This window comes from Lampetra fluviatilis, chromosome 56 (genome assembly GCF_964198595.1).
Source record: "Lampetra fluviatilis chromosome 56, kcLamFluv1.1, whole genome shotgun sequence".
NCBI classification, from domain to species: Eukaryota; Metazoa; Chordata; class Hyperoartia; order Petromyzontiformes; family Petromyzontidae; genus Lampetra; species Lampetra fluviatilis.
Window position 1 is genome coordinate 7,493,130 of NC_136330.1, and position 15,291 is coordinate 7,508,420.

At 55.5% G+C, this 15,291-nt stretch overlaps 1 protein-coding gene across 1 annotated transcript; it reads right to left on the minus strand.

Moving 5' to 3' along the window:
* Positions 1-1,566: 1,566 nt before the first annotated feature.
* LOC144950139 (uncharacterized) lies at positions 1,567-14,611 on the minus strand. The gene is made up of 7 exons (XM_078880201.1): positions 14,581-14,611; positions 13,977-14,540; positions 12,321-12,397; positions 6,369-6,524; positions 4,307-4,425; positions 2,192-3,608; positions 1,567-2,127 (listed from the first exon to the last, which is right to left on the minus strand). Exons 2-7 carry the CDS (start codon positions 14,518-14,520, stop codon positions 1,567-1,569), a joined length of 2,874 nt encoding a protein of 957 aa, XP_078736327.1. The 5' UTR covers positions 14,521-14,540; positions 14,581-14,611.
* Between the last annotated feature and the right edge of the window lie 680 nt (positions 14,612-15,291).

The window sequence follows — 15,291 nt, forward strand, 5'->3', positions numbered from 1 at the left end:
ACGCAGGCCGCTGTTGTTGATCGCGTCCCAGCGACGTCCACGGCACCTTCGGCGCGCGCCCGCCCCGGGGGGGGGGGGGGCCAAGCAGACACTGGCCATCATCACCTCTCTCCGGAGACGATAAAAACGAGCACCACTTTTGTGGGGGAGTCAATCGGTCGGTGGTACTTTTGGCAGACACCACCACTCCCCTCCCCCCTCCCCTCTCCGCTTTACAACTAGGCAGTGGCCGCGACGATGAAGATGACGATCGTTGATGACGACGGAGATGAACGGGGCAGGCAGCGATAAGCGAATACTACATTCATTTGCCAGTCGCACGGCGGGCCAAAGGGTGACGTCGCCCTCCTCTGCGGTAAAGATTTCCTCCGAAAATAAAACTTCCCGATCTACGCTACGGACAGCGGCAAAGCTGCTCACTGTGTGCGGGGATTTTTTGGAAAAGAAACCTGTCAACGCGCCACGTTCTCGCTGTGCCAAGCAGCGGCTAAAGGATTCCGTCGTAGATCTCAGGGCGAGTTTAAAACACACCGGCGCGGGCGTGCAATCGTTTCCCGGACCGTGAATTCCGCCGCGACAGCCGATGTGGGCGGCGAGAGAGAGAGGAAAGAAAGAGGGAAAAAATTTGAAATAAATTCCCCGCCCTAAGAATGTTCATTGCGTGTGTACGCAAGAGTGGGGGTGCGGGGGAGTGGTGGCGCAGCGGTTTTGCGCGCTGCGCTACGAACCCGCCGACGACCCGAGTTTTCAATTCCCGCTCACGGCCACCGACGGTGATTATATCTGAACCGGTCGTGGGCCTCCCCTCGGTCGGCTCAGCCTCAAATGAATACGGTGGGATGTGTGAGCATCGCCACTGGGGAGACAAAGGCGGTCGGGCGTGGTTCTGTCCGCCCCGCCCCCTCGTGTGCCGTGCCGGCCTGCTGCTCTTCGCTGACGGCACTTGCCCCAACAGTCTGTTAAGGCTACACGGGGGATCTTTGTCTTGTTTGTGTGTGCACGGTGAATGATTCCGCCCACCGCCACGTTTTGCTACATTCACTGTCTGATTCGGTCGGCGTTCCCGTCCGCACTTTGCAGCCACACCGACCCAGGGCTTGTCCTGCCGCCTCGTGCTGGACCGTCTGTCGCAGACGCACCGTCCCAACTTCTTCACCAATCGCTCTGCCCCCCCCCCCCGGCCCCCCCCCCCTCTCCTCGGCATGTCCTTCGCTGGAAGCCTCAAGCGGTCCATTCCTCCCCCACGCATCACCAGCATCGCAATCCGTCCGTTCCGAGCAGCGGACGAATCCATTTCCGAGTCGGCCAAGCGACGGACAGATCGGTTCCAAATCGACGCTCCGATTCCAATTCGACACTTCCGATTCGAAATCTACTGATCGTTTCCAAATCGACGCGAGATTCAATACCGACGGCCTCATTCCAAATCCACAGACGGATTCCAAAATCCGGCGACAAAATTGCCAATCGACACGACAGATCACACATCGTTCTGAAACCGACACATCGATAAAACAAAAAAAACGGCCAAATCGACAGAAATTAACCTCCACGGCCAAGCCCTCATCAGCAGGATGCGTTCGACTCGGGCAGGCACCTGTGGAAAATCCTGTTGATCTTCACCTGCAACATGCCCTCCCCCCCACGCTTGCCCTCCCCCTCGACCTCACCCCCGACCTTTCCTTCACCTCCGCCGCCCTTCCCAGCCGACGCCGCCGCTGCCGACACGGCCCTCTTCCTGCCGGGGCCGCCCTTCGCTCCCCGCGCGTCTCCGACGGCCTCCTTGGGCCGACGTCTCCTCGACCCACCGGTCGACCTCCGACTCCGTCTGCCGCCGGAAGCCGCCCCCGTTGCCGCCCCCGTTGCCGCCCCCGTTGCCCCCGTTGCCCCCCCCGCCGCCCCCGTGAGGTGGCAGGAGCGTTGGCGCCGGAATTCGTACGCGGAGGCCGAGCCGGCGCTGCGGTCGACCTTTTTGGCCTCTGAGTCGAGCTGCCGCTGGAGGCGCTGAGCGAGGCAGCGGTCCCGGTCCTCCTGGAGCAACAGCCGCTCCTCGTCCTCCTCGTCCTGCCGCCTCGCTAAGGCGGCGACGGCGGCGTCGCAGTCATCAACGTTCGCCACCAACTCCTCCTGCCGGGCCGAGGGGGGGAGAGCCGGGAGCCGCCGCCGCCGCCGTGAAGGTGGCGGGGGGCACCGGGGAGACCAATTGGCGAGGCCGCTTTCCAGCCGGCGCCCGCTTGGTCAGGAAGACGTTGTCGTCTTCGGAGTCGTCGTCGTCGCCTTCGCGGTTGTTGTCCGGCGGGCAACCGCCGCCACCGTTGGTCTTTCTTGCCGGCGGCGGCGAGGAGGAGGGGAGGTGCCGCTTGGCTCCCGAGGCACCGCGCGTCGTCGCGTGGTTTCCCGGCCCTCCCCGCTCGCCTCTTCCTCCGCCACCGTCGTGTTTAGTCGCGGAGGATCCGCTCGGCGCCATGGGCCAGCGGAACAGCGAGGGCGGCAGCTCCAAGTCTTCAACATCCGCGACGGCAACGTCGCCATCGACAACGATACCATCACCATCTTCGCCGGTGTTATCATCGTGGTTGTTGTCGCCGCGGTGACCGTTGTCGGTACCGTCATCGCCGCGGGCAACCGCCTCCCGCTCCTCCGCAATGCGACGCCACCTGGACCGCAGGACCTGCTCCTCATAGCAACCGTCACCACCTCCTCCTCCTCCACCACCACCTCCTCCACCACCTCCTCCTCCACCACCTCCTCCACCACCTCCTCCTCCACCACCTCCGTCACCGCCGTCGTCCGCTCGCCGCGCTCGGCGCGACGACCTCCAGGCTCCCTCCGCCAGCGCCCGGCACGGCCTGCGCCCCTTTGCCCGCCCCGCGCTCGCGACCAGCTCCACCACCGGCGCCTCCGCTCGCAGCGAGGACGACGAGGAGGAGGTGGACGAGGTGGACGACGACGAGGCGGTTACGGTGGCGGCGGTGGGCTTGATGGGCGTCGCCTTGACGAGGGCGGGGGAGAGGACGCGCCCGTCCGGGAGCTGCTTGGGCGGTGTGCGGGGACAGCTCACGATGGGCTTGAAGTGGTTCAGCTCCTGCGTGATGCTGTCGCCCCCGCTGCTCGCGCGGTCGCCCCTGCTACTGCTGCTGCCGCCGCTGTTGCTGCTGTTGCTGCGGTGCAGGAGGAGCTGTGGCTGCTGTGTCCGGCACTCTCTGCTGATGCTGCTGCTGCTGTTGTTGTTGTTGCTGCTGTTGTTGTTGTTGCTGCTGTTGCTACACAGAAGATCCTGCTGCTGCTGTGGCCGCCGTTGCCGAGCGCTGCCCTCGCTGCTGCTGCTCCGGCTGTTGCTGCTGCTGGTGCACAGGAGGTTCTGCTGCTGCTGCCGAGTACTGCCCTCCCTGCTGTCGTCGCTGCTGCGAGCGCTACCGTGAGGGAGCTGGTGAAGCTGCTGGTGGTGGTGGAGAGTGTCGTCCTCCCTCCTCCTCCCCCCGCTGCTGCTGGCGGTGGTGATGGTGCTGGTGGCGGCACTGGTGCCTGGCTGCAGCGACAGTCCGGTTCTGCGGTGGTGCACGGGCGGCGATGGAGACGTTGGTAGTGTCCGGACGGGAGAGAGGAACCTGCGGGAGACAGAGCGACGAGGGGGGTGGGGGACACGGCGACAACGATGTCATTGGGTGCCGCAGTGGCTCGGAGATGTGACATCGCTCTCAGTCGTCCTCTCTCTTCCGAGTCGTCCCCTCTCTCCTCTCTGTCTAGATCTCCCTAAGTCGTCCTCTCTCTCTCTGAGTCAGCCTCTCTCTATCATTATGAGGGGCGCCGCAATGGCGAGATGTTAACTCCCTCGCCTGGTATGGAGGAGGTCGTGGGTTCAATCACGACCCTGACGCCTGCTGTATAGGAGTCTGCGTGTCTCTCTCTCTCTCCACGCGTTCGCGTGGATTTTTCTCCGGGTCCTCCGGTTTTTCCCTTCCACATTCAGAGTCAACGTGTGTTTAGAGTATTTGGCCGCAATAAAGTTCCACGTGATAAGCCCACTTCGTTAAAGCCATCATTTGTGGCCAGGTGATTTTAAGACATCATCGTGATGTCAACAATCTCATGGTATTATGACATTGATGTCAATGATGACGTCATTGAGACTATGATGACGTCATTGACATGTCAATACCATGACGATGATGTGATGACGCCATTGCCAAGATCATGTTTTTATCACTACCAATATGATGATGATGATAATGTTGCCATTTCCATTATCACCACAGCAATGGCAACATCGTCGTCATCGTCGTCGTCGTCATCGTCAGCCACTGACCTCTCTATGCCCTTGGAGACGGATGTGGATTCCTGGACCGGGGTGCGTGGACTCAGAGTCGTCGAAGGCGACCTCTGATTCATCAAGGAACACGATGACATCTGCACCGGCTCTTCCTCCTTCACAGGGGGCAGGGATAGTGGGGGGGGGGGCGGCAGTCAGTACGCACGGATGGACGGAGCCCTGTCACAGTAATGTGGAATTTCCGACCACCAGGTCGGGGGCCAGCGATGATTAATGTCAAAATCATTGATTGGCAGCGGGGTGTACAGGGCTTTGCACGCGTTGCGAAGAGTGGGTTTTATCGCTGTGTGCAAGTATGCATGTGTAGGGGTGTTACGGGACGGAAACGGACGGTTACACTGGGGTGTCCACATCCACGTCTGCAACGGTTACCACCCTGGGGGGCTGTGGGGAGGGGGGGCTGTGGGGGGATGCCGTGATCCCACACAGCCCCGCCCCTCGGTGGCAAGTTGGTATAAAAGGCGGAGAGCCAGAGAGCTTGAGGCAGTCTGTTGGGAACGGGTCAAGATTCAAGTTCAAGTTCATGTATTAGGTGTAGCCCTGTGAGCCATTCGGCTCTTGAATCGGGTGCAACCACAACAAACAAAAAACAAAAACATGAACAAGAAAACATCTTAAAGTGAATTTGTTACTATGTGCAAACAGAAAATCCAAAAAAAGACAGCAAAATACTGCAGAAAAAGCACCGTACACCAACACTGTGTGCAAAAATCCCAGTGGGATGCAAGTCAAACAACAACAACAACCACAAGACAACTTAGATTAAGGCCATCAGTCTAACTCTGTACTACAACAAACAAACATGGCCAAACCAAAAAACTTTTGAAAATCACCAAAATAAAGCCATAAAAGCAATGAAACAGTGGTCATAGGAACTGTGACCGAATTTTCACAATAAACGACGTAAACAACATGTACCACCAAACTCTGCAGCCAGAGTTTGGTGGTACAACCGGGCACCCGATACCCGTACCCTACCCGATACCCGGCTACCCGTACCCGGCCGTACCCGGCCGGGTACGGGTACCCGTTTGCGACCCTGGTGCGGCCGGGTACGGGTGGGCCGTGAGTCACCGGTGATTAACAGTTTGTCACTCATTTCCCAACGTCTTGTCTCTTCTCACAATTCAAGTGCCTAGAATCAACCCACCCGCGCCTGCAACATGGCTTCATCCCAGAGGTCGCAATCGGGTACCCGATACCCGTACCCTACCCGTACCCGGCCGGGGGTACGGGTAGGGTACGGGTACGGCCGGGTACGGGTACCCGTTTGCGACCCTGGTGCGGCCGGGTACGGGTAAGGAATCAAAACCCGTTTGCGACCTCTGACGTGCCTGTCCAATACGCGTGCGGGGAGTGGTGGTGTGGCGGTTAGCGCTGCGCTACGAAATTCGGCGACACGAGTTCGATTCCCGCTCACGGCTAACACCAGGGACGATTATCTGAACCGGTCCCGGGCCTCTCCTAGGTCGACTCGGCCTCGAATTAGTACCTGGTGCGGTGAGTAAACATCGCCACTGGGTAGACAAAGGCGTCCTGGTGTGGTGTTGGCCACCCCACCCCCTCGTGTGCCGTGCCGGCCTTCATAGGTGCTCGTTAACAGCACTTGCCCCAACAGTCTGCTCAAGCTATACGGGGGACCTTTGTTTCGATTGAACGCTTTCGTGACTGCAGGGATTCATCTTCTTGGTTCTTTCGGTAAAGTCACGTGGAAGGGAAATAATAAAATAATAAAAATAAAACATAATAAAATATCTTTGTGTTTGTGACGCCAGCGTGTGTGACACGTGCGTGCGTGTCATGTACGTATCAGCGACACCCGCGTACGACACGCATGCGTGTGACCGCGTGCGTGCGTGCGTGCGTGCGTGTCATGTACGTATCAGTGACACCCGCGTACGACACGCATGCCTGCGTGCGTGTCGTACGTGTGACCGCGTGCGTGCGTGTCATGTACGTATCAGCGACACCCGCGTACGACACGCATGCGTGCGTGCATGCATGCGTGTGTGCGTGTGACGGCGTGCGTGCGTCTCACCCTGGCGAGGCTGAGCCTGTGAGCCAACTCGCTGTCCATGGCCTCCTGCTGCGCTCGGGCCGCCAGCTCCTGCTGCTGCTCATCCTCCAGCTGGGCAATGAGGCGCTCCGACAGACGCCGCTCCTCCTCGTCCTGGGCCAGCCGCTCCGCTTGCAGCTGCAGCCGGGAGGCAGGCGGAGGGGGTGGGGGGGTGGGGGGGTGGAGGGTGGGGGGGAGGGGGGGTGGGGGGTTGGTAGCCACATTATCGTTTTGCACGCTTTCTATGAACTCACTCTGTCTGTTGTTGTCGTATCCTCAAATCTTGTAACGGAATTTTAACCCACTTCCCAATGTGATATCGACTGCAAACTTGGTATAGTTATGTCATACTGATGACAATACTATATTCTATCATAAAAAATGAAAATAATAATTTTAAACTATCTTTTTACACGCTTTCATTTAACTCACTCTCTCTGTTGTTGTCGTTGTTATATCCTCAAATCTTGTAACGCAATTTTAACCCACTTCCCAATGTGGTATCGACTGCAAACTTAGTATACGTATGTCATACTGATGACAATACTACATTCTATCATTAAAAATAAAAAATTCGTAAGCAATCTTTTTTACATGTTATGTTTCGGCTTGGGTCTAATTGTCCACGCTCAACTGACGTTGGCTGTAAATCACCACGGTCCCTGACGTTGTGGCAAACTTCGGGGCCACTTTCCTGGAGTCGTGGAGTTCTTCCATTACTCGTACGGTACATTTCATTAAAGCGTGTTTTTAAAAAGTATTTTTAAATATTACTTTTTCTGTACGCGTTTCATTGCCACCGTGCCCTGTGATCGCCAACACACAGGCGGGGCGCGTCGGTTGAGTCTGGGGAGTTTTTTTAAGAGTCGGTTGCATCTTCTTGGTTCTTTCGGTAAAGTTACGTGACTTCACCGAAAGAACCAAGAAGATGAATCCCTGCAGTCACGAAAGCTTTAAATCGAAATCGGTTGTAGGCGGTGTTCTGTAATCGTTGACGCGCGGGGGGCGCTGTGCAGACGTGTGCTGTTCATGTCGCCGTGGGGTTTACACAACAAAGGCTCATTCCTAACAGCGTGCTTCAGCCGCACCGAACCTCACAAAAATAATATTCAGGGCCTACCTTGGCTCCTCCCACCCTCAACCAGTATATATACAAATACGGTTTTCTTGGAATTTCTCTCACTTGATACAGCTATCGTGATGTGACTGTTCCACCTGAAGACGGAAGCTTGTGTTGCCTCCGAAACGTCGTGATTTTTTTTACTTTTATTAAGTTGAATTTTTTACCTACCTAAGAATATGGGTTTTGAAGAATCGTTTGTACAGTAGAACCTCGGAGATCGAACGCACCAGAACTCGAACAAATCGGTGTTCAAACGATATTTCCGAACATTTTTTTGCCCCGGAAACCGAACGAAATTCGGAGGTCGAATGGCCAATCACAACTTGAAATAACCTGTACGCCGTATGGCCAGTGTGCATGACGCTTGGCCAAAGGTTGTTACCATATGAGAGGCTCAGTTAACACGTAGCTCTCACCCAGTGCAGACCCGCAAAACATCGTCCCTTAACTTTTTCAGTAATTTCCTTTATTTTAGTGGTTTTCTTGGTGTTCATCCATACACAAGTTTTTTGATTTTTTTTGTATGATTCTATGCATGTAATTACTGCAAACTTCGTGTAAAAATGCTTTATAATGAGAGATTTCTTTTGTCTGGAACCAATTCATGTCATTTACATTCATTCTTATGGGGAAAATGTATTCGGTGTTCGAACAAATCGGTGTTCGAATGGCCTTCTGGAACGAATTAAGTTCGATCTCCGGGCTAGTCAATACATTCCAAATCTTGTTAAGATTCTTTGTATTCCCGATCGAGTTATTGTCCATCTTTCTGTCGTCGTTAAAACACGTTTTAAAAGTCCGCATTGATGCCCTATAATATTGTGGGAATTGCATTGGACGTGTGTGTGGTATGTGAGGTAGAAATGTGGGTGTGTGGTACAGGAGTGTGTGTGTGTGGTACGAGTGTGTGTGTGTGCGTGGTACGTGTGTGTGTGTGTGGTACGTGTGTAGTACGTGTGTGTGTGTGTGGTACGTGTGTGTGGTAAAAGTGTGTGTGTGTGGTGTGTGTGGTGCGCATGGTAGGTGTGTGCGTGTGGTACGTGTGTGTGTGTAGTGCACGTGGTACGTGTGTGTGTGTGTGGTACGTGTAGTACGTGTGTGTGTGGTACGAGGGTGTGTGTGTGTGGTACGAGGGTGTGTGTGTGTGGTATGTGTGTGTAGTGCACGTGGTACGTGTGTGTGGTACGTGTGGTATGTGTTCGTGTGTGGTATGAGTGGTACTTGTGTGTGTTGTTACGAGTAGTACGTGTGGTATGAGTGTGTGGTACATGTAGTACGAGTGTGTGGTACATGCAGTACGAGTGTGTGTGTGGTACGTGTGTGTGGTGTACGTGGTACGTGTGTGTGGTACGTGTGTGTGGTACGTGTGTGTGACACGAGTGTGTGGTACGAGTGGTACGTGTGTGCTACGTGTGTGGTACGTGTGTGTGACACGAGTGTGTGGTACGAGTGGTACGTGTGTGGTACGTGTGTGTGGTACGAGTGTGTGGTACGTGTGTGGTACGTGTGTGTGGTACGTGTGTGTGACACGAGTGTGTGGTACGAGTGGTACGTGTGTGGTACGTGTGTATGGTACGTGTGGCAGGAGTGTGTGTGTAGTACGTGTGGTAGGAGTGTGTGGTACGTGTGTGGTACGTGTGTGTGGTACGTGTGTGACACGAGTGTGTGGTACGAGTGTATGGTACGTGTGGCAGGAGTGTGTGTGTAGTACTGTGGCAGGAGTGTGTGTGGTACGTGTGTGCTGTATGAGTGGTACGTGTGTGTGGTACGTGTGTGGTCCGTGTGTGTGGTACGTGTGTGTGGTACGTGTGTGTGGCAGGAGTGTGTGCGGTACGTGTGGTAGGAGTGTGTGGTACGTGTGTATGGTACGTGTGTGTGTGGTACGAGTGTGTGGTACGTGTGTGTGGTACGTGTGTGTGGTACGTGTGTGTGGTACGTGTGGTACTTGTGTGTGTGGCGCGTGTGTGTGGCAGGAGTGTGTGTGGCAGGAGTGTGTATGGTACGTGTGTGTGGTACGTGTGTGTGGTACTTGTGTGTGTGGTACGTGTGTGGTACTTGTGTGTGTGGTACGTGTGTGTGGTGCGTGTGTGTGGTACGTGTGTGGTACTTGTGTGTGTGGTACGTGTGTGTGGTACATGTGTGTGTATGTGTAGTGCACGTGGTACGTGTGTGTGTGGTGTATGTGGTACGTGTGTGTGTTGTGCATGTGGTATGTGTGTGTGTGCGGTACGTGTAATACGTGTGTGTGTGGTATGTGTGGTACGTGTGTGTGGTACGAGTGGTACGTGTGTGTGTGCATGGTACGTGTGTGTGTGCATGGTACGTATGTGGTACGTGTGTGTGTGGTACGTGTGTGTGTGGTACGTGTGCGTGTGTGTGGTACGTGTGTGGTACGTGTGTGGTACAAGTGTGTGTGTGTGGTGTGTGTTGCGCGTGGTACGTGTGTGTGTGGTACATGTGTGTATGGTGCACATGCTACGTGTGTGTGTGTGGTACGTGTAGTACGTGTGTGTGTGTAGTATGTGTGGTACATGTAGTACGAGTGTGTGTGTGGTCCAAGTGGTGCGTGTGTGTGGTACGTGTGGTTCGAGTCTTTGTGTGGTACGTGTGTGGTACGTGTGTGTGGTGTACGTGGTACGTGTGTGTGTGGTACATGTGTGTGTGTGTAGTGCACGTGGTACGTGTGTGCGTGTGTGTGGTACGTGTAGTACGTGTGTGTGTGGTATGTGTGGTACATGTAGTACGAGTGTGTGTGTGGTCCAAGTGGCACGTGTGTGTGTGGTACGTGTGGTACGAGTGTTTGTGTGGTACGTGTGTGTGGTGTACGTGTGTGTGGTGTACGTGTGTGTGGTGTACGTGTGTGTGGTATACGTGTGTGTGGCACGAGTGTGTGTTACGAGTGGTACGAGTGTGGTACGTGTGTGTGGCACGAGTGTGTGTTACGAGTGGTACGAGTGTGGTACGTGTGTGTGGTACGTGTGTGTGGTACGTGTGGTAGGAGTTTGTGGTACGTGTGTGGTATGTGTGTGACACGTGTGTGGCAGGAGTGTGTGTGGTATGTGTGTGGTACGTGTGTGGTACGTGCGTGTAGTATGTGTGGTAGGAGTGTGTGGTATGTGTGTGGTACATGTGTGGTACGTGTGTGTGGCAGGAGTGTGTGTGGTACGTGTGTGGCAGGAGTGTGTGTGGTACGTGTGTGGCAGGAGTGTGTGTGGTACGTGTGTGGCAGGAGTGTGTGTGGTACGTGTGTGGCAGGAGTGTGTGTGGTACGTGTGTGGCAGGAGTGTGTGTGGTACGTGTGTGGCAGGAGTGTGTGTGGTACGTGTGTGGCAGGAGTGTGTGTGGTACGTGTGGTAGGAGTTTGTGTGTAGTACGTGTGGTAGGAGTCTGTGGTACGTGTGTGTGGCAGGAGTGTGTGTGGTACGTGCGTATGGTACGTGTGGTAGGAGTCTGTGGTACGTGTGTGTGGCAGGAGTGTGTGTGGTACGTGCGTATGGTACGTGTGGTAGGAGTGGTACGTGTGTGTGACACGAGTGTGTGGTACGAGTGGTACGTGTGTGGTACGTGTGTATGGTACGTGTGGTAGGAGTGTGTGTGTAGTACGTGTGAGGTAGGAGTGTGTGGTACGTGTGTGGTACGTGTGTGTGGCAGGAGTGTGTGTGGTACGTGTGTATGGTACGTGTGGTACGAGTGGTACGTGTGTCTGGTAGGAGTGTGTGTGTAGTACGTGTGGTAGGAGTGTGTGGTACGTGTGTGTGGCAGGAGTGTGTGGTACGAGTGGTACGTGTGTATGGTACGTGTGGTATGAGTGTGTGTGTGGCAGGAGTGTGTGGTACGTGTGTGTGGCAGGAGTGTGTGTGGTACGTGTGTGGTACGTGTGTATGGTACGTGTGGTATGAGTGTGTGTGTAGTACGTGTGGTAGGAGTGTGTGGTACGTGTGTGGTACGTGTGTGGTACGTGTGTGTGGCAGGAGTGTGTGTGGGGTACGTGTGTGCAGTACGTGTGTGCGGTACGTGTGTGCGGTACGTGTGTATGGTACGTGTGTGTGGTACGTGTGTGTGGTACGTGTGTGTGGTACGAGTGTGTGGTACGTGTGTGTGGTACGTGTGTGTGGTACGTGTGTGTGGTACGTGTGGCAGGAGTGTGTGTGGTACGAGTGTGTGGTACGTGTGTGTGGTACGTGTGTGTGGTACGAGTGTGTGGTACGTGTGTGTGGTACGTGTGTGTGGTACGTGTGTGGTACGTGTGTGTGGTACGTGTGGTAGGAGTGTGTGTGGTGCGTGTGTGTGGTACGTGTGTGGTACGTGTGTATGGTACGTGTGGCAGGAGTGTGTGTGGTACGAGTGTGTGGTACGTGTGTGTGGTACGTGTGTGTGGTACGTGTGGTACTTGTGCGTGTGGCGCGTGTGTGTGGCAGGAGTGTGTGTGGTAGGAGTGTGTATGGTACGTGTGTGGTACGTGTGTGTGGTGCGTGTGTGGTACGTGTGTGGTACTTGTGTGTGTGGTACGTGTGGCAGGAGTGTGTGTGGTACGTGTGTGTGGTACGAGTGTGTGGTACGTGTGTGTGGTACGAGTGTGTGGTACGTGTGTGTGGTACGTGTGTATGGTACGTGTGTATGGTACGTGTGGTAGGAGTGTGTGTGGTACGTGTGGTAGGAGTGTGTGTGGTATGTGTGTGTGGTACGAGTGTGTGGTACGTGTGTGTGGTACGTGTGTATGGTACGTGTGTATGGTACGTGTGGTAGGAGTGTGTGTGGTACGTGTGTGTGGTGCACGTGGTAGGAGTGTGTGTGAGCTCACGTCTCCGCACCTTCTCGTACTGCTCTTGGTACTCGCGCCACACCTCCCCGGGTCGACTGACGAGCACGGGAGCTTGAAACAGCGGCCCTGGGGACAACGTGGAGACACCAACATCACCACCACCACTACCACCATCACCACGACCTCCACCACCACCACGACCTCCACCACCATCACCACTACTACTACCACCACCACAATCACCACCACTACTACCACTACCACCATCACCACGACCTCCACCACTACCACTACCATCACCACAACCACCACCACTACCATCACCACTACCACTACCATCACCACTATCTTCACCACCAGTCATCTCCACCACCATCGTCATCTCCACCACCATCGTCATCTCCACCACCATCGTCATCTCCACCACCGCCACCATCTCCAACACCGCCACCATCAATTCCCCTACTGCCAGATCAAGACACCAGGCCCCGTAGCATCATGTCCACAATCACCACCGCAGCCATCATCTCATCAACAACGACCAGCACCAGATCAGATTCAGACACCAAAAGATCAGACCACCTGTAATATCATCGTCACCGCCACCACCAACCATCACCACTACAACCACAACATCAGATCAAGACACCAGGAGATCAGGAGGCCCCATACCATTATAATCTCCAAAAGACAAAGATCCCCCATATAGCCTTAACAGGCTACGGAGGCAAGTGCTGTTAGCGAGCCAAGTCGCTTCTGAAAAAGAGCTACATAGCTCAGTGGGCCTTACTTGGTAAAATACAACGTCGGTTATCGTTTAGAACTCAGGTTGCTGTGTTCTTAGCGCAGCGTGCTAATCACTGAGCCACCGCTCGCCATACCACCACCACAACCACATCCACCAGTAAAAAAGATCAAGGACGCCAGAAGATCAGGATACCCCGTACCATCATCACCACCAATCCCAGTAACAGCACCAGATCATATCAATGACACCAGATCAGGATGCCCCATACCATCGTCATCACCACCACCACAACCACGTCCACCACATGATCAGATCAATGACACCAGATCAGGATGCCCGTACCATCGTCATCACCACCACCACCACCACCAGATCATATCAATGACACCAGATCAGGATGCCCATACCATCGTCATCACCACCACCACCAGATCATATCAATGACACCAGATCAGGATGCCCGTACCAGTCACCACGACCACCACCCACGACGTCCACCACCAGATCAGATCAATGACACCAGATCAGGATGCCCCGTACCATCGTCATCACCACCACCACCACAACCACGTTCACCACCAGACCAAACAAATGACACCAAATCAGCATGCCCCATACCATCATCACCATCACCACCACCACCACCACCACCACAACCACGTCCACCACCAAACCAAACCAATGACACCAAATCAGCATGCCCCGTACCATCATCATCACCACCACAACCACGTTCACCACCAGACCAAACAAATGACACCAAATCAGCATGCCCTGTACCATCATCATCACCACCACAACCACCACCACAACCGCGTCCACCACCAAACCAAACCAATGACACCAAATCAGCATGCCCCGTACCATCATCACCTCCTCCGCCATCACCACCATCACCACCACAACCACGTCCACCACCAAACCAAACCAATGACATCAAATCAGCATGCCCCGTACCATCATCATCACCACCTCCGCCGTCACCACCTCCGCCATCACCACCACCACCGTCACCACCGTCACCACCACCACCGTCACCACGTTCCCGCATCCTCTTGAGGCACCGCTCGGGGTGCTGTGCCCGCAGTTTGTTCCACAGCGCCGCGTCCAGGAGACCGCCCGGCTCGCGGGCCCTCCGCCGGGCCCAGCTGGAGACGCGGGCCCGGCACAGCGGGCAGCAGAGGGCCGCCTTCTCGACGCACTGCGCGAAGCAGGGAGCGCACAGCGAGTGTCCGCACGGCATCGTCACCGGCTCCACGAGGATGTCCAGACACACGGGACACATGCAACTCTCGAGAGGCAGCAGAGCCTCGCCGGCGGGAGGGTCGAGCGAGACGGCGTTGCCTGCTGCGGCTGCTGCTGTTGCTTTGGAGGGCTGCTGCTTGGGCCTCGTGGTGGTGGTCGATCGAGCCGGTCGAGTGCCACCCCGTCGCTGTTGATTTCTCCGTCGAGGCTGTTGTTGTTGTTGTTGTTGTTTTCGTCGCCATGTTGTTGGCGCCATCGCTGCCACGTGCTCCTCGCCTCACCCCCCTCACCCCCCTCGTAGACCTCCTCACCTCACCTCACCCCCCTCGTAGACCTCCTCACCTCACCTCACCCCCCTCGTAGACCTCCGAGCCCCCCCCCCACCGAGCCCCCCTCACCACCCACCCCACCGAGCCCCCCCTTACTTCCCTGTAACTTTTTTCGAGTTGGGTGAAGATCGCCACCACTACTACTACCACCACCAAACACCCCTCCCTCCCTCCCTAAACAACGAATGTATTCAAAGCCACGCCACCCGCTGTGCCCATCACCACCACCACCACCAATTAACCCAGATGCCCTCACCACCAATTAACTCAGATGCCCTCACCACCACCACCAACTCAGGCGGCCTCACCACCACCAACTAACTCGGCCTCACCACCACCACCAACTAACTCGGCCTCACCACCACCACCACAACTAAACTCAAACGGCCTCACCACCACCACAACTAAACTCAAACGGCCTCACCACCACCACCAACTAACTCGGCCTCACCACCACCACAACTCAACTCAGGCGGCCACCACCACCACAAACTCGGCCACCACCACAACTAAACTAACTCGGCCTCACCACCACCACCAACTCAGGCGGCCTCACCACCACCAACTAACTCGGCCTCACCACCACCACAACTAAACTCAAACGGCCTCACCACCACCAACTAACTCGGCCACCACCACCACCAACTCGGCCACCACCACCACAACTAAACTAACTCTGCCTCACCACCACAACTAAA

Excerpts from the sequence above, each read along its gene's own strand:
- LOC144950139 (XM_078880201.1), bottom strand. The coding sequence starts at position 14,520 with ATGGCGCCAACAACATGGCGACGAAAACAACAACAACAACAACAACAG. Across the intron at positions 12,398-13,976 it reads CGGAGGTGGTGATGATGATG|GGCCGCTGTTTCAAGCTCCC; the intron begins GTACGGGGCATG and ends CGTTGTCCCCAG. Across the intron at positions 3,609-4,306 it reads GTCTCCAAGGGCATAGAGAG|GTTCCTCTCTCCCGTCCGGA; the intron begins GTCAGTGGCTGA and ends TGTCTCCCGCAG.